This window comes from Panthera pardus, unplaced genomic scaffold (genome assembly GCF_024362965.1).
Source record: "Panthera pardus isolate Hobbes unplaced genomic scaffold, ASM2436296v1 HiC_scaffold_16, whole genome shotgun sequence".
Classification (NCBI taxonomy): domain Eukaryota; kingdom Metazoa; phylum Chordata; class Mammalia; order Carnivora; family Felidae; genus Panthera; species Panthera pardus.
Genome location: NW_026526721.1, coordinates 121,878,253 through 121,901,659, shown reverse-complemented (window position 1 = coordinate 121,901,659; position 23,407 = coordinate 121,878,253). Strand labels below are relative to the sequence as shown.

The window sequence follows — 23,407 nt, the reverse complement described above, 5'->3', positions numbered from 1 at the left end:
GAGGTGGACGCAAAATGAGCAGCAGGCGAAAGCTTATTAGAGTATAAGATCAGAAAGGAAGAATGGTGTGAAAGCTGTCTACAGAGAGGGGGCATTCGAAAGGGAATGCCCGTGACTATAGGCAAGGGTCCTTGTTTTATAAGGTTCTGGTCGTCTCTCCCTTCCCTTCCCCATCATTCCTTCTCAGGTTCCACCCTTACTGGCTGGATGGCTCTAGGTGCAGGGCTGTCCCTTCCTGATCGGCTTGATTCCATTGCATGAGCGGTGGTCTGTAGCCACATCATTCCTTGTGGGTCATACGCTTTGTGGTCTACTACTTATTTTTAGTTAGGTCTTTTGTCAAATTCCTGAGGGGAACCTCAGGGGGGTAGATGGTGTCTGATACATTCTTAGGAGGAACCTTACACCCCAGCGGGGTTGCTGTGGTCAGAGACGCCCAGCATTGTTCCAAACTATGTGTTTTTCCGCACCCAGGGACCTCAGGTCCTAACCCTCTCTGCCTATTTTCTCCTATCTTTTCCTATCGTAATTACATACGCAAAAACCATAGCATGGTGCCAGGCATATCATCAGCGCATAATAAAGGTGTATTTTCTCTCCCCCTGGACGAGTTTAAATCGTGGGTGCGAGCAAGTCTTGATTTACGTGCTCCAGGCACAAACTGCAAGGACAGATTTTCAGGATTGTTTTGGGGATTGGCCCAAATGTTGCTCAACCAAATTGCAAATGGAGGTGGTCTCTTTGACACAAGCTACCTTTCATGTTTCGCGGTCCCCTGGGCTCCACCGCCCTGAGTCAGCAATTGCTTTTTGACAGAAGGCCCAGCGGGTGCTTTCTGAGCTGTCATAATCACCTTCCCCGAAAACACACTGTACTTCTCCCTGCCAGTCTGGAGGTGCAGGTGACCTCCTGGGAAGATCTTAAAGAGATTTGCAAATAAGAGTGGCATCTTTGCTTTGGCATGAGGTTGGTCTTGGCAGTGACCAAAACCTCATCTTTCTAAATGTTCCCAAACAGCGGCCTGAGGCCAAAGGGCCTTGCAAGTCCACAGTGAGAACTTGATTTGCATGGTTTCAACACTCCTGGTTCAATCGCTCTCCGTTTCAGGAAGGGAAGTTTGGTTTTGACTTGCCCTTCAAACATGTCCTGTGGGGCGGGGGCTAGGGGGCTCTGTGTGTCCACTGTCCTCTAATTTGTCACAGGAGGGGGCTGTGGAAGTAAAGAATGGCTTTCTAGAATGCGAGGCGCTACAATAGAGTAGTACATGCATCGGCAGGATGCAAGAGGTCCTCAGGAGCCCAGCCCCCCTGCGGTCACCTGGGGGGGGGCCCTCCCCACACACATCTGTCAGGCTGTCTGTTGGAATATGTCCTTTGATCAGCCATAGAATCCATACACCTCTTTGTTTCTTTATCAAATTCTCGCTGTTCTCTAATCTCATCTATCAGCCAGTTCTCTAATGCCATTGTCAGTTTTCTTGATTTATTTTTATTTCAATAACTATGTCTTTTGTTTCTGGAATTTTTCTTTGATTCTTTTTCAGACCTGTTTTCCTCTATTTCCTTTCTAATTGCTCCATTTTCTGTGGTTCCCTGAATGTGGGTTTGATCATTTGTTTTGTCTGCCTTTTCTCTCACACACAAAGGATTGCTTCCTCTTTGTTTTGTAAATTTTAACCCTGAGCTCAAGGCCAGCAGGAATTGTCCTGCCTAAGCCCTGGGTGGTGAGCATATGTAGAATAGATTCCGACTATGTCTTTGTGGAGGGCCTAGAGACTTTGTGAATGCGTTGTTAAGTTTGTGTCTGAGTTCCAGGTTTCTGCATCAGGCAGGCTGTGTACATTTGGAGCCGATGCACACGCACAGAGCAGGCTTGCAGGTCTAACGTCGCAGAGGTGACCTGTTCCAGAGCCATCGTCCAACTTCCTCCCTGCCTCCCTCCGTCCATCCATGGCTGCCATTGTCCCAGGACACAGGCTTCATATGGCCCCTCTGCAGCTGCAGGCTTTATGCAGACGTGTCAGGTCGAGTTTTTCCAGGTGAAGGACCTGAGTCTACATTCCTCTCTCCCATTGGCTTTGAAACCACGGCTGAAAGGGTGGGCTGCATGGGGCACCTGGGTGTCTCAGTCAGTTGAGCGCCCGACTTTGGCTCAGGTCATTATCTCAGGGTTCATGGTTCAAGCTCCGCGTTGGGCTCTGTGCTGACAGCTCCGAGCCTGGAGCCTGCTTCCGATTCTATGTCTCCCCCTCTCTGGCCCTCCCCCGTTCACGCTCTGTCTCACTCTCTCTCTCAAAAATAAATAAACATTAAAAAAAAATAAAAGAAAAAAAAGAAGAAAGGGTGGGCCATAGCCCCTCAGCAGTCATTTGCTTCCAACAACAGTCAGGTGCAGCTTTGGGGGTTTTGTTTGCTTTTTATACCTAAGGACTTCTAACTCTCTTATTTGTTCTGTTTTGTCATTATCGCTGTTCTGTTTTATGCAGCATCTCAATGTATTTGGAAAAGGAAAGGGGTCTGCATATCTGCTCAGGCTGCAAACACGTGCTCGGCATTGTATATGCTTTATTTTAGCTCCCTTCACACAATAACCCTCTGATTGGGTACTCTTTATTATCCTCACTTTACAGGTGAAGGAGTCAGGATTTAAATTTTTCAATTATTTTCCCAAAGCCCACAACATGCTTCCCCAGAAGTTGTTAAAACGGGTGTGAGCCCTGGCCCATTCTCCCCAGGCTTGGCCTGCATGACTCCCTCCCGCGTCCTCTTGGCTGTCTCTCTCTGGCTCCCCCAGCGCAGCGCCGCCTGCTGGCCACCAGCAGTCTACAGGCTCTGCCCACCCACACTCACACCAGACCTTTCCGGCCATCCCCCTGCTGCAGATGGGCCTCTCCCCTGGCCCAGGTGCTTTCCCTCTTGCAGTAGCCTGTCACAGACGCACTCCCTCAATCTCCCCCTCTCCAGTGCATGTTGTAAATTCTGAGCGGGAGTGAAGGTAGACAGAGGAGAGTCGATGAGAGGGGCATCATCAGAACTTGGCTGTACGCGGGCAGGAGGGAGGGAAAGGGTGAGGCAGTCTAAAGCAATGCCCAGGGTTCTGGCTTGGACGATACATAGGATGAGGAGCACTTGCTGAGGCAGGGACTCAGGAGGGGACGAAGGGGGGACTGGAGCATGGGGGGTGTTGGGCTCAATTTTGGACACCCCGTGCGTCCGAAGTGCCTGTAGCACGTCAGGTGGGCCACTCGGGGACAATCTGACACGCAAGCCCATCACTCAAGAGGTAAGTGTCTGCACCAGACCCTGATTCAGCGGTGAGTATGCGAAGCTGAGCCACTGGTTGTGTGTGAAATAGAGACACGAGAGGCTGAGTGTGGAAGCCTGAGTGGGGTGCCTGTTACACCTAACTCCCGACATCCGCTCCTCGACATCAGAAACCATATCCTTTCTCTCCCTTTATGTTGTAAAGGTGCCTGTGTCAAACTGGCACTCCTCCTGTATCGGGTTGCAGCGAGGATTCACTAGCGTAAGGAGTATGAAAAGCTTCTTTAAAAGGGAAAAGCATGTTCCAGGATTGATTGTTGTTATGACTACCATCCTCCTCCCCCCTGCCCCAACCCCCCCACACCTCCTGCTGCCTGAAGAATAAAAGCACCTCAGATCCTTGGGTCTCACTTCCCAATCTATCCCTGTGGCCTCCTCTCCCACCCTGGCCCTTCCCAGACCAGCCTGACCCCTCCATACTGGGTGCCTGTGTTTCTTCCCCTGCCATCCGCCTCCCAGTGCAGATATCGTTTAAAGGGCCACAGTGCCAGCTCCGGATTGGTTTTTCCAGGAAATCAGGAATGTTTGAGTGTAGCAATTCAACGTGAGATACTTTTGCCTCCCACCTATTATGTGCCAGGGGCTGCACGCTTTAGAGGATATTTGGACCGACCAGTCAGCAGCCTGATTTTCTCCTCCTCTCTAGTGGGAGGCTTCCATGGCCCGACTCACCCTGGAGTACCCTCCTACTCCCAACACAACCTCCTTTGGCATCGTCTTTGCTACCTACCGTTCCTCAACACGTGTCCCCGGGTCTCTGGTCTCTGCTTCACTTGCCAGCTAAACAGCATCCCAGCCGCCCATCCTGAGAACATACCTGCAAGTTTTCACAGAGAAAGGGTCTCTGGCCCCACCAAGGTCCTGGGCACCGCCTCAGGGGATGACACGGGACATGCTTGGTGCCAACTGCATTCACCAGTGATTCATGAACAGTCAGGAATTAAAGTTCTTCTCTCCCCCCAGGAAAGGTCACTTTGCCTAATCTCCTTCTCTCACGGTTGAGCCATTGCACTGACACATTTATTTTTGCTGCCTCCTGGCTTGATCATTTTTTTATTACAGTTTGTCCCTCCAACTCTAACAGAGGGCTAATGCAGGTCTCCTCCTAATCACAGATCCACGTTAGTGAAACCCTAACTAGGCATCTCCTTGGGCAGCCTTCGTAGATTACTTGGTGCCAGAAGTCTGCAAGCATTCACCTAGTCTGAGTTCAAAGATGCCCAATCAGGAGCTAAGTAGGAAGCTCCCCAGCATTCCTGTCTTCGAGTCTTAGCTCAGGGAGCTCCCCACTCCCAGAAGGCCCTCCCTTTTGACCTTGGAGAATATAAATCTTGCCATCTTTTGTGAACCATCTTAAAATGAGATAAAATGTATCCCCTTTCAAATTGCCAGGATTGTATATTTTATTAACACTCAATGTGGTAAGGGTACAATGCACGAATGCTCTTAGAGTCTGTGGGCAGGAGAACAAAAAGGCACAAACTTCTGCCGGAAAAAAAAATGACAGCGTGTGTCATGAGCCTTCAAAATACCTCCAACCTTTGACTCAGTAATTGCACTTCCATGAATCTTTCCCAAGGATATAATCAGAAATGCAGGCAAATAATTATTCATAAATAAATATAGTATTAGGTTACAGCATGTTTTATAATTGCTGGTACATAATTAATACGTGATTCTAAGGACATATTTAAATATGGTTTAGTATATGCATACTATACAGCCATCTAAACTGAAGTTGGTAAAGGCATTTTAATGCTGACATTAAGTGAAGCCAGCAAACTCAAATCATATACACAGTATGATCCAAATTGACCTTCTCCCACTGTTGTTTCACAGGACGCTTACAGGAATGCTATAAATAGAAAAATTCATTTTCCAACAAGGTTGGAAAGTTATTATAGGCATATACTTCATACTCTGAGGCTGCTGGGAGCCTTGGATATGCAAATGAAATGGGAAATCCAAAAAAAAAAAAACAAGACCCAGTATACATGGTCGCTGTTTTTCTTCAGGGCATCACGGGGCTGCTGTTCATGAATCATGCTTCGGAAAACTTGGGGGGGTAATACCTAGGAAAAGATTCCTATGTTGAAAGGGGTCACCGCTACTGTTAGTTATGGAATTATTTTGTTTCTTCCTTGGAATTTTTTTTTTTTGTCCTACAAAAATGCTGTAAGTATCGTGAAAGGACGCGAGCCAGAAGATCCTTCTCCTCCCAGCGTCAGCAGTGTGAAGTGATGTAGAGTCAGTCAGCACATGGGTCCTACACAGCAGTCATGCCTGAGAGGATGGCTGCCAAGAGGGTGGTATGGCGGCCAGGACAGGGGGGCCCCCCAGGGCTGCCTGGTTGACTCTCATGCTCTGCCCACATTTCAAAGAGCACGGGATACGGTCAGGGTCACAGCACTGCCACCTTCTTCCAACCCCACCCTGGGACTGGCTAGAGATTTCTCCATGCCTCAGAGAACATGAGGCTCTGAAATATGCCACCTGCCTACTCTTGATTGCAGACTTCAAGTCCAAGGTGCACAGGATGAGCCTGCTTGGATTAGATGCCTTCTCCTTAGCTCCCCACTCTTCCACGACCCCTAGGCTCTGTTTCCAGGTCTTCCTTTGTGCCACTCCCACACCACTGGGTCAGGCCTACACCAGTCACAGGCCCTGCCTAAGAGTCTGCCCCAACCCAAGATGTGGCCTCAGACGTGGAGCAGGACGGACGTAAACTTGGTTAGAACCTCATTAGTAGGTACTGAGCTGTACTTGCAGTAGGGTGTAATAGGATTTTGGAAATACTTGCTCGGACACCTCCTGATTACTTTCCAAGGGCCCCTAAAATATTCATCAGCCTTTATCAGGCTAATGGGCTTCAAAAGGAGCAATTTTCTGAGACATGAGACAGGACAATATAAAAAGAACATTAAGGAAAAAATTCCTATTCCAAAATGAAAGGGAAAAGATCATTTAGCATCCCTGTTGGTGTTATCTATTCATGAGAAACAGCACATTTAATCCAGAATGGGCTGTAGGGAGGGCTTTGATGCCCTCACCTTGAGGTCACCTTCATGCAGAACTCATCTGTCTCCGCTGCCACAGATGGCAGGGGCAATGGAGACAAGAAGATATAGATGAGAGGCATTTCAGAGGTAGACTCCACAGGGTGCAGAGTGATTTGAGGGAGAAGAGGTGTGGAGGAGAGGTTTGAATGTGACCCCAAGACACTGGCTTAGGGGATCAGAGAGAAGGGGCACCATTCTCCAGCCTGGCCATCTTACCTCCCTTCCCAAGGCCCACCAGTCTTGGTTTCTATTTTGGATCATGCTGTGAGAGTTCAGCATCTTAAGGTCAGGAATTATGGCTCCATCTAGCCCTCAGCGTCTCTACCCGTCCATTAAAGTTTTGGTTACCACCATAAGATCAGAAATCTCAGGCACAAAAGTTGGGAGAGGTGTTAAGTGTTAGAGTGCCCTGCACTTATCCAGGCCAGGAGGACCATCTGTGGCCCTTCTGTGCCTCCCCAGGAACACTCCAAGGTAGGATTCAGGTGAGTCCCCTTGGAAAGACTATGTTTCTCAGAATGTATTTTGCTTGATTTGAAAGGCCCTGAGGTTACAAGAAGAGCTCCTTGGGCAAGGCTTAAAGTAGAGACAAAAGAATTGGGCGTTTCTACTCTTCTACATTCCAACCTTCTTCCTCACCCGATGTTCTTCACCTCCTCTCTTGCTCCTTTTGAGCCCCTAATTCTCTGCCATTTTCTTCTTTTTCTTTCCCTTCTTCCTCCCCTTCTCTATCTCCACCTTCACTTCTACTTTCAATCTTAGTATCTTTCTTTTTAGAGCTTCATCTATCCCCAAGCTTAGGAAAATAATTTCAATTTAACTTTTTTCTCTATTAAAGAACTAAGAAAAATTTTATACAAAGCAAATTTAAGCTGTCAGCCCCACCTGTCCCCCAAGAATTTGCCAGCCTTGACAACTGTTAATTATGTGACCAAGATGCTCTGCCCATGCTCAAATACTTGCCTGATGATTGGAATCTCTGGTGTTCCTCTACTCCATGGTTTGCCCCATGGTGTTGGACATGAGCCTCTCTAACCTCAGTTATAGCAACCATTATATTCATGTGGTTCTTTGCAATAAAAATTGTTCACGCAAAATGTCTTCTCCTCCTTTAATACTTAAAATAAAGGCCTGTTTGATGTTTCATTGCATATTCAATTTTAAGTGTTGCTTTTCTTTCCTTTCATTAGATATGTGACAAAGAATGGCATTACTATGTCATCAACGTGGAGTTTCCTGTGGTTACTTTGTACATGGACGGAGCAACGTACGAACCCTATCTGGTGACCAACGACTGGCCCATTCATCCATCTCACATAGCAATGCAACTTACGGTCGGCGCTTGTTGGCAAGGTAACTATACGTCAAGCCCTTCTCCCTGGCCCATCTGTATACAGTCCATGAAAGGTACTGATAGAAAAAAGGGGAAAACAAGTGATGTGAGAATTAGCTTCGAAAATTTACTACCCCTTACTAATATGACAGGACTTATAAAAATAAGGATTAATCCAGACACTAAACTTGTGTCATAATAAAGCACTTGGCTGGAGACCAGATTCTGATTTTAGGTTAACACGAGCAGTTTCATGGTTGCCTCTGAATAGGCTAATGCCTTTTATTGTTCTGGAACCTTACATAGTTTCAAATTGGGACTGTATAGAGAAAAGGCTGAATGTAGAATCCCATATCAAAATCGCCTTTTGGGTCTGTTGAGTGCTAATCAGGAACCAAGGATCTCCTTTTATCCCCACACAAGTTGTCCAAGCCTCCAACCCTCTGCTCTGGGAGCTCACACATATGTAGGGCTATGATGGGTGGATTGTCTATAGGCGTGAGACAATGGACAGCCACTCTCAAGTTCAGCTCGTTGCCTAGCCCCTGCCCTGCTCATTAAGGACAGAGGTTCCTTATTGCCTTCCCACTCAAAGGTCTCTGCTGCCCCCTCAGTGCTGCTGCTGCCTCTCCTGCATTCCCCAAATTGGAAGACTAATCTCCTCTTTGGAAGCAGGAAAACCTGCTGTTTGAGCATACATTTAACCCTCTGTCCTTCACTCAGATCTGTTTGAATCTTTGTTTTTGCTCCCTTAAAAGCTAGGGTGCTATAAAGTACCAATGAAAGAACAGAGGGGAAGAAAAACATTCCCCAAATAAGCAGATTAATACTTTGAGATGACCCAACCTCAGGTTGATGGATTCCTCAAATCTAAGATTTGTGACTTTGACCATTCGCCAAGGGGGGCTCAGGGTAGATAGAGATGGGCTGTGGTAGAAGAATATGTCTTCAGAGAACCAGTTAACCAAGGAGCGATCTAGGGGAGATATAGGCCCCTTTGGGTTGAGACAGAGTTCTAGGCCACACCATAAGAGATAAGACAGAAAGATGCACACATAGCTCAGCCTGGGAACACTAGGGATACACAACCTAGTAAGGAAATAAAGCACCAATGAGGCAAGGGAAGAGAAGATGGATGGATGAATAGATAGATAGATAGATAGATAGATAATTATGACATGAGCCAAAATCAGATGCTCAACCAACTGAGCCATCTAGGCACCCTGGGAAGAGAATATAAATAAATAAATAAATAAATAAATAAATAAATACACACACACACACACACACACACACACACACACATATACATATATATTTTTTAAACATTTATTCATTTTTGAGAGACAGAGCATGAGTGGGGGAAGGGAAGAGAGGGAGGGAGACACAGAATCTGCAGCAGGCTCCAGGCTCCTCCAAGGTGCAGCACAGAGCCTGATATGGGGCTCGAACCCACAGACTGGGAGATCATGACCTGAGCTGAAGTCAGACACTTAACCAACTGAGCCACCCAGGAGCCCCGAGAATATATTTTTAAGTTGAGGTCACCAATTTAACATCTGATATATGTCATATGATACTAAAAAGTTCACTGAACATTTCAATAGAACTTGGTAAGAGCTTCATCATTGTTGCAGAATTTCCCAGGAATTCAGAAAAGGGAAACTGGGTCAACTGGCAAGAGTCCATGAAACTAATGAGTACAACAAGCCCCTGATTCAGAGATTACACAGGAATGACTAGTCACTGAACACAGCTATGCCCAAGTGATGGCTCTCATATGGTTCAGTGTCCCAGTTGGACACCACAGCCAGCCTGTGAATATTTTGGGACATAGCCTGGATGCTACCCACAAGTTAAGGGGGCCCCAGTAATGTCCTCACTATGAACCTCACCATGACTCTTCCTCTAGAGGACTTCAGAGAACACATCGGGCTCCCTATCACACCAGCCTGCAAGGGAAACCTGCCCCCACCTCTGAAGGGCAATTGTAACCACTGCTGCCCAGCTGCATGCCCATTGGGTGGGGAAATAGTCCCACCAAAATAAAATGCGATTTTATAAAGAACTAGGATGACCTCTTTGAATCAGTTACAATAGGCTAAGTTGTGCTGCAGTGACAATCAAGTCCCAATTCTCAGGTGCTTGAAATAATTCTCACTTATTTCAGATCAGTGCTTGCTTCAGATCAGTGGGGGGCTTTTCTCTGATTTCTCCTCAGTCTGAGACCCAAGCAGAGAGAGCAGGTGCATTGCTTCGTACTGAGAAACAGGAAAAAGAAACCATGACGAATGGTGCATGAGCCCTTACAGCTTTCACCTATGAGTGACACCAATCATTTCTAATCACATTTTATTGGCCAAAGCAATTCCTATGTCCACACCTAACCCCAACAAGGCAGGAAAGTAAAATCTATAATGTGTCTGGAAGAAAAACTGAAAATATTTTATGAACAACACTGATGAACACCATGGTCTGTCCACTTACTACTCTACAGCTATTTGACTGTCCTTCCCACATAAAACATAGAACTACCCTTCCCTAATGAGGCAACCCAAAAGTTTGACCTGTTACTGGCTCCAAGCTCAACATCCAGATTCTCTGAGTGATTCCTGGTGATCTGTCCCTTCATCAGGCTGAGTTGCATAGGAGGCTCTATCTCAGGACCAGATATAGCTCTGCTTGATCTGGAGGCTTCTACACTAATAGGGAGAAGTATGCGCTGCCACCACAACCATCACCCCTACACACACTCACACTCACACACACACACACACACACACACACACACACAATGCAACAGTGGAATCAGTCAGAATAACCAAAAAAAAAAAACCATTTCCACTAAATAAGAGGAAGAATTAGAGAAACACAGCAGTCTGGTTGGTAGCAATTCTGAAATCCCTCTGGGCAGATGCTTTAAGGGCCCTACCCTAGGATGGAGAGTGCTCTTTGTGGTCCCTGACTCCACTTTCTGGGAGATGTTTCCTTCTCAGTATCCACCTAGGCCACGTCCAAAGACAGCATTGTCATTGTATAAGTAACAGCAGTAATACTTTACCTGATTTCAGCTGATTTAAAAACTATTTCTCAAAAATGCTTTTCAAACATTAAACCAAAGTATATGTTTATTTTAAAGGAAGTGGGACAAAGTGCCAACTAGGGTGTTCACCACTGAGTATTTCTGCCCTCTTCCCAGACAGGGATGCTAGGACTATCTTTGTTGGAATAAGGTGTGGTCATGTGACTTGCCTTGGCCAATTAAATGTGAGTGGAAGTGCCTGATGTCATTTCCTGGATGAAACTTTAAGAGCCAGTATTGCAAGGAGGTCCTTCACAAACCTGGTGTTTACAGTCCCGTGATAAAAGCGCTATTAGATAAAGCAACTTATAGATAAAGAAACTGAGGCTCTGAGAGGTGAAGTAGCTGACTCTAGGTTACCCAGCCAAACCTGCCTGACCCCAGGTCTTCAAAGCCTGGTTTCTTCTTACTGTGGCTTGCTCCCCCATTGCTAGTTGATCCTTTTGTTGATGTGGTTATGTATCTGGGAAAATGCGGGAGCCGATGTGTATTGATACAAACTCTGTCAACCTTTTACCTTCAGACACATCTGACAACTCTGCAATCAAAAAGCCACAGCAACCCTGCTTTGCAATTGCTAATCCCTTGCTGTATACTCCCTTAAGTGACCCTGCACAGAACAAGGGGAAAGGGTTTAGCCTTGGGAGTCAGAAAAGTTTGAGTGTGAGTCAGATCCCAACCCTGCCACTTACTAGCTGTGCGGACCCAGCAGAAACTTCGACTTCCCTGAGCAACTCTTCTCTATTCTATAAAACTAGGCTAACGCCTCCCTTGTCATTCTAAGGGTTAGATGATAGGAACATGGAGCGTGCTTGACATGTTTCAGTTGAATAAATGTATACATTTGAAAACATCTGGTCTCCTCCTCCATCCCTTCTTGCTCCTTGCACCTAAGCCCAATATGGCAGACGGTCTACAAGACCTTTTGGTATGCTCTGGCTTCTGTGATTCCAGCCTCCCCATGACTCCTTGCATGCACCGACTCTATTCCCCTCCCCCAGGATGAACCCTCACACACAGACCCTGCTCCCCCAGGTCCATCTATAGGTCAGAAGGGTCAATGAGGCTGGACACTAGCCAGTCAGAAGACAAGTATTAGAACATGGCCCTTGTGGCACAGGCAGGAACCCGATCGTGTGGTCTTTCGGGCCATGGACATTTGGGTATCTTCCCTGAGAGGAAAGACAACCCATTGGTAAATTTTTAGCATAGGATAAAATCCTTAAAAGTCTTTAAACTTGGGCTTTATAGGACCGGTAAGAGTTCACTAGCAAGACAGGGAAGGCAAAAGCATATGCCATAGCAGGGAAGCTTCACGTAGACATGCTGAGGATGCCCTGTCACTGGAAGGTACACGGACCAGAAAGAGTACAGAAGAGGCTGGGAAGAGGAGTTGAGACGCCATACTGCCTTGATAAGGAGGCTGGATTCTCCTGAATACGTACATCCTCCTTGGAGCCATGCTTTGTCTTAGAAGAACATGTCAAAAGACCTTTCAATAGGACATGGTGCTGTGAAATTGACAGCCTATGATGCAGCCCTTATTTTGACATGTTTCTATACTTTCTGAAGTCCACTTACATACATAGTATAAGCCTGCTGGATGAGCCTCTAATTGCCTCTGGGCCTGCTATTGTGGGGAGACTTTTTAGGTGCCTCTGAGGTTGGCAAGGAAACTAGTTCCCATTTGTGAAATTTCCAATTGGGGTTTAACAATGGGAATAGAAAATAATTTGATAGCAGCTGCTTGTTGGATGCTCCCGGGAACTGGCTCCAGCACTGTTGCTGGGTAGTGCTTGGCAGCCCCCATTAGCCTACTGTGTCCTGTTAGTGAATTTGAAAGCCAAAGTAATCAGTGGAACTTCATTTACATTGGTATTTTTTCCAGTAATTAAAAAAAAAAAAGAGAGAGACTTCATGTACACTTAAGAAATATTGCCAGTGCAGGCTCGAGCGCAAAGCATATCTTAATTGTAGAGAAAAGCTTTTGCGGTGAGGACGGACCTTGCATCACAAGAATCCTCTTCCCCTGTGTGGCTGATGCACACCACCTTGACTTCACCTCTGTGCTAAGAGTCACAGTGTTCTCAGGATGCAATCAGACCCTCCTGGGGTTGACGTCAGTCTATGCCAACTCAGAAACTGCTGCCTTTAGGCAAATTCCAGGTTCCTTGTGTCTCTCTGGGTCACACCTTGGGAGAAGATCATTTAAAAGACTAATTAATTTGCCCTCTTCCTTAGATTTCCTACTCATCCATTTCTAACAGCAAAAATTCCGGTTCTACTGGTGTATAATAAAAATTGTATACTCACACCTGCTTCGGCCCTGGACCTCTAAACTGGGGCCACCCACACAGGGACTGGAACCCAGCTGTCCCTGGGAGCGAGTCAGGAAGGCTGCTGATTGCATCAGTCCAGGGTCTTAGGGAGCCCCCAGGGTTTCAGGGAGATGCCTCAGCAGGTGAAAGTCCGGGTCACCCCTCCCCCAATACTACAACCAAAGCAGCTCTGTGTCACCTATTTTCTAAGGCATCTGGGCAAGGATTCTTTCAACAAAGGAGCTAACCACGTTTCAGAAGCACAATTCTAGGCACATCCTCAAGAAGCCACCAACCTGCTCCCTCACTGGTCCTCATCTACTCTTGGTGGATCTCATCACAGACTTGCCTACTTGTTGCTTGTCCCCAGCAACCACCTCATCCCTACCTCTGCTGGGGACTCTCCTCCAGTGCTCTGGATCTTGGCCTTCCTAGAGTGTTCAGCTTTGCCTGCCCCTGACTGTGACTTTATCCTGGTCTCAGATGAGGAGAGCTCTTGCTGAGTCCTACCCCCTACTTAACAAATAAAGCCACAGGAGATACAGAAAGTGATGGTGCTAAAAATTAGAACCTCTTGTTAAAGGACAGATACAGAACTCCCATTGTGGCTTTTGGGAGGAGTCAAGGCAAAGAACAGGAATGGTCAAAAGTGAGATAAAAAGGCAGAAATAACTCTGAGAGTGGCAATAATCAATAGTATGTGATCTTCAGAGGCGAGTTGGGGCCACATGTGGTCCTGAGATCTGGTACACGTTTCCGGGTCAACTTGTCGCCAGACACTAAAATTAGTGCAGGGACTTGGAGTACATGCCTTCACTTAATAAGATTGGTCTAATTTAGTACAAATTCTCTTAATAAAGTCTGTGTTGAAATTATTCCGCATCCCCAGGGTCTCTGCTGCTGGAAGCAAGAGGCACATGCTAACATAGTCTGCCTTACATTCAGGTGGGCATTTCCCAAGGAGGGCTTCATGAAGCTCCAGTTCCATAGGCTGCCCCTTCCACAAGGAGGCCATGGTCAGGTTTGGGAAACTGCATAAATTATCCCCATAGGACCACGTAGGAGAGTCACAATGCTTGTTAGCATATTAAAAGCTCTCAAAAGCCCACCAATGAAGCATTCTGTTTGATATTACTTAACCCATGTTTCTCAATCTCATTTCACTATGGAACTCACTCTTTGTGAAATAGCGTTCTTGGAGCACTCTTTGGGAAATATCTCATTGGAGATGCAGGTCTCCATCCCTACCAGGCCATGAGTTTACAGAAGGCAAGGACTGTCTGCTCTCACAGATTCTCCTCTCCTCACCTTTCCCCCTCCACTAGTAGGTCAATAGCTAATGTTTGTTGAATTACATCCCATTTGTTCTTTTAAAGTTTATTTATTTATTTTGAGAGAGAGAGAGAGAGAGAGAGAGAGAGTGAGTGGGAGAGGGGCAGAGAGAAAGGGAGAGACAGAGAATCCTAAGCAGGCTCTGCACTGTCAGCACAGAGCCCAACATGGGGCTTGAACTCACGAGCTGTGAGATCATGACCTGAGCTGAAATCAACAGTCGGATGCTTACCCAACTGGGTCACCCAGGCACCCCACATCCCAGTTTTGAAGCTGTTTTGACAAAGCTATGTGGTTCGTGGTCTGACACACAGGGATGACTAACAAGGTGTTCCTTAGTATTATCTGTATCAACAAATCAAAAGAAGATTGTTCTAGGCAATGGAGTTAATTTGATGCAAGGGCATCTTAGTTTAATAGATGAAATCAGCTTTAAAATTCATGTCTGGAAACACAGTATAACTGGGTTGTAATTCTAACTTTGTATCTTATTCCAAAGATTATATTTTTTAAGTTTATTTTTGAGAGAGACAGAGACAGAGAGAGGGACAGAGAGACAGAGAGACAGAGCCCAAGTGGAGGAGAGGCAGAGAGAGAGGGAGACACAGAATCCGAAGCAGGCTCCAGGGCCCGATTTGGGGCTCACATTCATGAACCATGAGATTATGACTAAGCTGAAGTCAGACATTTAACCAACTGAGCCACCCAGGCTCCCCTTTCCAAAGATTATATTAATAAGAAAATTTGAAAACCCAAAAGATTCCACCATAGCAGAAAACTGCTAGAATTGATTCATGAATTCAGCAAAGTTGCGGGATATAAAATCAATACACAGAAATCAGTTGCATTCCTAGACACCAACAATGAAGCAACGGAAAGAGAAATCAAAGAATTGATCCCATTTACCGTTGCACAAAAAACCATAAAATACCTAGGAATAAATCTAACCAAAAAGGTGAAAAATCTATACACTGAAAACTATAGAAAGCTTATGAAAGAAATTGAAGAAGACACAAAAAAATGGAAAAAGATTCCATGCTCCTGGATAGGAAGAACAAATGTCATTAAACTGTTGATACTACCCAAGCAATCTACATATTCAATGCAATCCCTATCAAAGTAACACCAGCATTCTTCATAGAGCTAGAACAAATAATCCTAAAATTTGTATGGAACCAGAAAAGACCCAGAATAGCCAAAGAAATCTTGAAAAAGAAAACCAAAGCAGGAGGCATCACAATCCCAGACTTCAAGCTATACTACAAAGCTGTAATCATCAAGACAGTATGGTACTGGTACAAGAACAGACACTCAGATCAATGGAACAGAATAGAGAACCCAGAAATGGACCCACAAACGTATGGCCAACTAATCTTTGACAAAGCAGGAGACAATATCCAATGGAATAAAGACAGTCTCTTCAGCAAGTGGTGCTGGGAAAACCGGGCAGCGACATGCAGAAGAATGAACCTGGACCACTTTCTTACACCATACACAAAAATAAACTCAAAGTGGATGAAAGACCTCAATGTAAGACAGGAAGCCATCAAAATCCTCCAGGAGAAAGCAGGCAAAAACCTCTTTCATCTTGCCCGCAGCAATTTCTTACTCAACACGTCTCCGGAGGCAAGGGAAACAAAAGCAAAAATGAACTACTGGGACCTCATCAAAATAAAAAGCTTCTGCACAGCAAAGGAAACAATCACCAAAACTAAAAGGCAACCAATAGAATGGGAGAAGATATTTGCAAATGACATATCAGATAAAGGGTTAGTATCCAAAATCTATAAAGAACTTATCAAACTCTACACCCAAAAAACAAACAATCCAGTGAAGAAATGGGTGAAAGACATGAATAGACACTTATGCAAGGAAGACATCCAGATGTCCAACCAACACATGAAAAAATGTTCAACATCACTCATCATCAGAGAAATACAAATCAAAACCATACTGAGATACCACTTTACACCTGTCAGAATGGCTAACATTAACAAGTCAGGCAACAACAGATGTTGACGAGGATGCAGAGAAAGAGGATCTCTTTTGCATTGTTGGTGGGAATGCAAGCTGGTGAAGCCACTCTGGAAAACAGTATGGAGGTTCCTCAAAAAACTAAAAATAGAACTACCCTATGACCCAGCAATTGCATTACTAGGCATTTATCCACAGGATACAGATGTGCTGTTTCAAAAGGACACATGCACCCCCATGTTTATAGCAGCACTATCAACAATAGCCAAAGTATGGAAAGAGCCCAAATGTCCATCAATGGATGAATGGATTAAGAAAATGTGGTATATATACACAATGGAGTGTTACTCGGCAATCAAAAAGAATGAAGTCTTGCCATTTGCAACTATGTGGATGGACCTGGAGGGTATTATGCTAAGTGAAATTAGTCAGAGAAAGACAAAAATCATATGACTTCACTCATGTGAGGACTTTATTTTTTTTTTTTAACATTTATTTATTTTTGAGACAGAGAGAGACAGAGCATGAACGGGGGAGGGTCAGAGAGAGGGAGACACAGAATCTGAAACAGGCTCCAGGCTCTGAGCTGTCAGCACAGAGCCTGACGCGGGGCTCGAACTCACGGACCGCGAGATCATGACCTGAGCCGAAGTCGGCCGCTTAACCGACTGAGCCACCCAGGCGCCCTCATGTGAGGACTTTAAAAGACGAAACAGATGAACATAAGGGAAGGGAAACAAAAATAATATAAAAACAGGGAGGGGGACAAAACAGAAGAGACTCATAAATATGGAGGACAAACTGAGGTTTACCAGAGGGGTGGTGGGAGGGGGGATGGGCTAAATGGGTAAGGGACACTAAGGAATCTACTCCTGAAGTCATTGCTGCACTATATGCTAACTAATTTGGATGCAAATTTTAAAAAATAAAAAATTTAAAAAAATAAAATTTGACCAGGGCTTGGAGCAAAAACAGTATTGTTTTAGTTTTTCTAAGAGATACACCAGAAGGAAGGAAAGAGGCCACTGAAGAAAAAGTGAAAACTCACGTGATGTAATCTGATCTTGGAGTTCCTTGGTTCATGCTGTCCCTCTACCACTAGCTGCCATTTTTGAGTACCTACCCTGTGCCGAGCTAAATGCATGTCTTCCCCTTTTGCAACCCTATTGCCTGGGTGAGAATGGGATCCCCATTTTGCAGATGAAGAAACAGACAGAAGTACCTCACTAGGGGTCACACAGAGCCTGGATTTGCACCTGGGCCTCTGCCACCAGAACTCTTATCCTTAATTGCACTGCTACACCACCTCTGCTTCTAGGGACATGTAAAAAGCCAGATGGAGCTTCATACCCAAGTACAGAAGACCAGACAATTCTGAAACCTGGAGTCAAATCACTTGTACAAACCCCCAGGGCATTTTCCCCACACATTGGACAATGTCCAAGCTGAGGCCTAAAAGTAACTACAGGCCCCTCAAGGCATTGTGGTTCACTGTAGGGAGGGTTGAGTTTGGAGCCATAGGAAGAAAATTCCAGACCCTCGCTGCTGCTCTGGGTCTTGGAAAAGTGTCTTGCCTCTATATTCCTTAGTTCTTCATCTGGAGAAGGAATGGGGTATCCTGGATAATATAGGATAATAATAATCCACTCCATGAATTCAGGTCCCCAACCCGACAGAGCTGACTTTGGGCTCATCTATAGTCATATGTTTTGCTCTCTTAGAAAATGCCACATATTAAATGTCTGCTGGGACGGCTGGAGGGGGATACATAGAAACAAAAAAGGGTGAGAAACATGCTGAGAATGGCCGTGGCCGGCCACGACCACAGGTCATCCATCTCCACAAGTCCCCTGCAGCCCCTGGGTTGTGTGGACAGTTGTGAAGCTACAGCTTGTGGGGGTCTATTACACACTTCACTTAGTCTTTGCGTTCCATGGGTGTCTCCATCACTGACATGAGGAAATGAGGGAAAGCGAGATTTCAGACGGTCTCGCCATTTGCATAGCTCAAAATTGATACCTAACCATCCGTGAAATTGTGTTCATTGAGGGGCGTCCCCATCAACAAGCCACACATAGAGCAGCATTCGAGTCAAGCAAGAGGGAATGTCGCACCCACTCCACCGTGTGTTTCTCAGACTAAACAGCTGTGGGAATGACGGCGGGAAAGGAAGCACCAGCAGCATCCTGCACACACCTCACAAAGGGAGGAGACAGCACATTCACACAACACGGATCTTCTACTTGGAAGGAAGTGGATGTTACTGATTGAAAAGCTGTTGAGGTGGGTAGGTCCCACCTCTCAGTTGAAAGAAAGCTGAGGGGGAGTTCATCCCCAACGCAAACTCTGGCTCAGAATACAAGCTACATTAAATCACGTTTGCCAAATACTACTATTTCTCAAGACAACTGCATTTCCCAGAAAACCTGACACAAATCATTGGGAGTTGTTGCTGAACCCAGTGTCCACAGAACCCAATTATTTGGACAGTCTCTCCCGGCATTGTGTCGGTCCCAGCCTGTCCCCATCTTTATGAAGCAGCCCAATTACTACATCCTCCAAGGAGTCCTCTTTGAGCCCTCCCAGCCACATCTATTGTATGGCATGCAGGTCAAAGCCTTATAAGCAAGCAAGACCTGAGTTTGAATCTAGGCTTCACTAATTCCTGGCTGTGTGGTTTGGGCAAGTTATCTAAATGTGCAACATCATCTGTAAAAAGAGTTATATGTTTAGCAGGTAAGAATCAGAATTCACAAAGAAAAATTATTTTTTCTACATCCATCTTAGTTTCATTTCAAACCCCTATTCCATCTGAGTGGGGGAGATTTAACCTTGGCAAATTAGAAATGTTTCCACTTCCTTGGGGCTGATTGACTTGGGGAGTACTGATGTGGGGCTAGGGCATTGAGGGGGCCCCCAGCCCTCTCCCCAAGCAGGTGTCCGCTGAAATGGTGCTCGCCTCTTTGGTCCTGTCACTGACGGGCCTTCTGGCCTGGCAGCTCTCTCAGCATTTCCTTGCCTTCCTTGAGGGCACAAAAATATCTTCGCTGCTTCTCATGCTCTCTCTGTAAGACCATCTGTGGTCCATCTGCCTGTCTGTCCAGATGCGACGGGCGGGCATTCCCTCCAGCGTCATGCTCCCCAGCCCCAGCTCAGCCCAGGTGGCGGGCTTTAGGTGCCTCACTCAGCACCCCTGTGCCTTATCCCCCTCTGCTGCCTCCCTGCCAGCCTCCCTCCCCAGTCAAGGGCAACATTTTCTCCTCTGGGGGAAGCCAGATTTTCTTCCTCTATTTTCCCCCAAATGTTGATCCATACCCAGATCTTCTCCATCCTCCTAAGGACTTAGGCTGCTGGAAACAAAACCGAGGAAGAAGTTCAGCTTTAAGCCCGATCTGCTCTTCTCCTTGTCACAACCCTCCCTGTGGCAATGAGCAGAAGCCAGATATGTGTCTAAATGGAGGGTAAGGTGGGAGAAATACTCAGGAAAAAATCAAAAGAATAGACAGATTAAGATCTCAAACGTACTATCCTGCCACTTAAGTATTAAATAAAATAGAACATGAAAGCACTTGCCATATTTTAAGGGCCTAATAAACAATGGCTATTATTCTTTCCCCTATGATCTGTTGGACACATCATCTCTGTCATTTGTTTGGAAATTAATCATGCACTGCCTTAGAACATCTATTCTAGCAATTTACTCTCACATTTTTATCTTCCCATTGTCTACACTTTATTCTCCCAACTAATGTAAGTTCCTAGAGAGCATGGTCTATATCTTATAATTAACTGAATATAACAGAGGGCTAGACATTCAGCAAACACTTTAAAAATGTGTGCAGATCTAGCCTCAAGAATCCAAAATCACATTCGCAAACATTTAGAGAAAGTTCTTTGCGTAAGAAATCAGGTTATGTTTTTTTTTCCTTCAAATAATTCATGAGCATGTTTGTGTCTAAATGTTAACAGAGGAGCCATGGTTTACGAAGACACCCCAGATATTAAAAAGAGATTTTCAATGTATCTATTATTTTTTAAATCCTGAATCACAACCACCCCTGAGTGCAAATATATTTCAAATTTTATGCTGGCCTCCTATTGCAAAGTGCTAATTGAATTGATTTCCTGGAGCTCCATCACTAATAAATACAGTGCACCACAGATGTGGGATTCTTGAGTGAAAAATACAGAATATGAATGTTTTGCTGAGAGAAAATGGTGCGTTGGAAAATGTCTAGGAATCCAAGAGAGTCACAAAGTTTGGTCTTTAAACATGGAGCTGCAGGGGCGCCTGAGTGGCTCAGTCGGTTAGGCGTCCGACTTCGGCTCAGATCATGATCTCACAGCTCATGAGTTCAAGCCCCGCGTCGGGTTCTGTGCTGACAGCTCAGAGCCTGAAGCCTGCTTCTCATTCTGTGTCTCCCTCTCTCTCTGCTCCTCCCCGCCCCCCCCCCCCGCTTGTGCTCTGACTTTCTCTGTCTCTCAAAAATGAATAAATGTAAAAAAAATTAAAAAAAATAAACTTGGAGCTGCAGAGTGAGCACTTCAGGGGACTGAATGACAGAGGGCTCTTTCTCAACCTCACTCTGGATGGGGCCACTGGTACAACAGGATGCCCCAGCTGGCCCCATGCAGGGGTGAATGTGCTCACACTGGAGGGGCACATACTTCACTACTGGTGTGGCCTCGGGCCACTAACTTCTCTCTCAATCTGAGTTTGCTCCACTGTAACGATAGAATAAGTACCTCGTATCCAAGTGTTTAGTGAAGATTCAGTAAGATGATGTATGTGGAGGACTTCACACAGTGTTGGAAACATAGTTCATATCCAGTATATGATAGTTGCTGTATCTGCTGCTCTAAGGGGACAGTGGGGTGGACAAAGTGGGGAAGAGATGACCATGTGAATGCTCCGGAGAGTGGCAACTCTGCGACTTGTACCCAAGACACACCCTTCTTCCTGCAGGTCCACAGAAGTGCCCATTTTGCTAGAATAGGAATACGCTAATGGCACGGAGGACCCTACCCATGGGTGCTTTGGTAACTAAGATCAGAAGGCTTCAGGAGGGTTCCCCCATACTCCCAAGTCATTGCCATGTCAGGGCATTCCTCAAAGCCAAATCTCTTTGGAGTTCCCCATGGACTGAGTACTTCAATAGAACCTTCTAGTTTCATTTCCAAAGTGAAGACACTTTTGGCGGCAGGTAACAACAGTGTGAGTCAAAGGGCTTAAGCCATAAAGACGGATGATTGGCTCCCACAGCTGAGGATGCCCTGTGGTAGAGCAGTGAGGAGGTCCACTCAGCACTCTGCTAGGATCCTCCTGGCCCTTCTCTCCTTCATGCGTCACCTTGGTCATCCCTCGTCGGCCTACAAGATGGCTGGAGCAGCTCTTAGCCTTCCATCCTCACGTAATCATCTCCAGGGAAGAGAGCAAGAGTAGGTTCAAGAAACTTTCTGGAGAGAAAATGAAAGCTCTTTTCCCAAAGGCTGCTGGTTAATTTCTCCTCTCAACTCATTGGCCTAATTTGGTCTCATGATTATTCCTGGGCCAGCCTCTGTGATTTAGTGGACGCAGGCACCGATTGGCTTCGTCGTGGTACTGGGTCCCAAGTCGACACCTGAGTCAGTCACTAGAGCAAGGGAAACAGGAAAACCTGATTCGCCGTGACTAAATAGAATCCATCCCTGGAATTCAAGTCCACTCGGCCAAACCTCTGGGCACTGTGACAAGAAAGCAGAGGTGAGATGGATGTTGGAGAGACACCACAATGCCTGGTACTCTGCTGGCATTAACTCACCGTCTCTTTTAGTTCAGGAAACAGTTTTGAAATGTCTGCTGGGTGCCAGGCAGGGTGCAGGATGCTGGGATGACACAGAGGCCCTGTGTTGTTGAGAGGAATAAATGAGTCAACTTATGCAAAGTGCCTGGTGCAGCCCTCGGCCCCTAATACCTGCTCAGTATCATCTTCATTAAAATGAATAATGCATGAGTGCCCCCTGCCATCCAGGAGAGAGACTTAAACAAACACATTCTAGCATCGTGCAAAGGGCTGCAAGGGTAAGCCGGCGGGTGGCAGAAACGAGAGAGATCACACAGGGGCGTGCAGGAGGCCCAACCTACGAAGCTTCTAGCCAGTGATTCCTAACCTTGACTTCTCGTTTAACACACCTGAGGACCTTCTGAAACTCGCCACGCCAATTAAGTCACAATCTCTCACGGCAGGACCCAGCACCAGAATCAGGTTGACTTTTTAAAGATCCCCAGATGATTAAAATGCGCAGCCAAGGTTGAGAAGCACAGTAATAGGCTATTGAGGACATAAAACGCACACGTGTAAACCATTAGCAACACTGGGTTGCGAGGGGATGTGAAAATGAAGTCAGCGCTCCAAGGCGCAGGGCAAGGAGAGGACACAGTGAGCAGGGGGCTCAGGACACGGAGCGTGGTAGGCAGGGTGGCTCATGAAAGGTTTTGTGTGCAGCAGGGGACAGGAGATGGGATTCGCCTAATGTAAGCAGTTTGGAGGTGGTGCCTTAGGGGAAAGAGGAACAAGCAGGAGCAAAGTATGTGTGCAAATGTAGAGGGTGTTGAGTGTGACTCAATCAGGAGAGAAAAACTACACCGTAGTTTCAACAGGTAAATATAAAGAATTATTAACTAACAGAGAATTGGAATAATGAAGGATTAGCCCCTGAGAAGTAGAATTCTGAAGAACAAAGGAAGGCAGGTATTAGAAGTCTCTACTACCCCAGGGCTGAGGTGGGGTGACCAGGGGAGAGCCCCTCCCCCCACTCTCCAGCTAAGGTCCAGGCTCTGCTGGCTCAGAGTAGCTTGAGGGCAGAGAAGTCACTGTAGCTTTCTAGTGTAGTAGAACTTGTCAGAAATTCGCCCTCGGTGCTGGTGTCTCACTGGAGCACACTTCCCTGGGGACACACTGCAGGAGACTTCTGAGAGATGGCGGGAGAGCCAGGAGGCAAAACCA

The 23,407-nt window shown here is 46.1% G+C and overlaps 1 protein-coding gene across 2 annotated transcripts in view; it reads left to right on the top strand.

The window, feature by feature from the left end:
- CLSTN2 (calsyntenin 2) overlaps window positions 1-23,407 on the top strand; it is a 603,527-nt gene that overhangs the window by 554,151 nt on the left and 25,969 nt on the right. For both annotated transcript variants that reach the window (XM_019437999.2, XM_019438012.2), the window contains one exon: window positions 7,573-7,735. In XM_019437999.2, coding sequence (XP_019293544.2) covers window positions 7,573-7,735 — 163 coding nt within the window. The remainder of the gene's footprint in view (window positions 1-7,572; window positions 7,736-23,407) is intronic.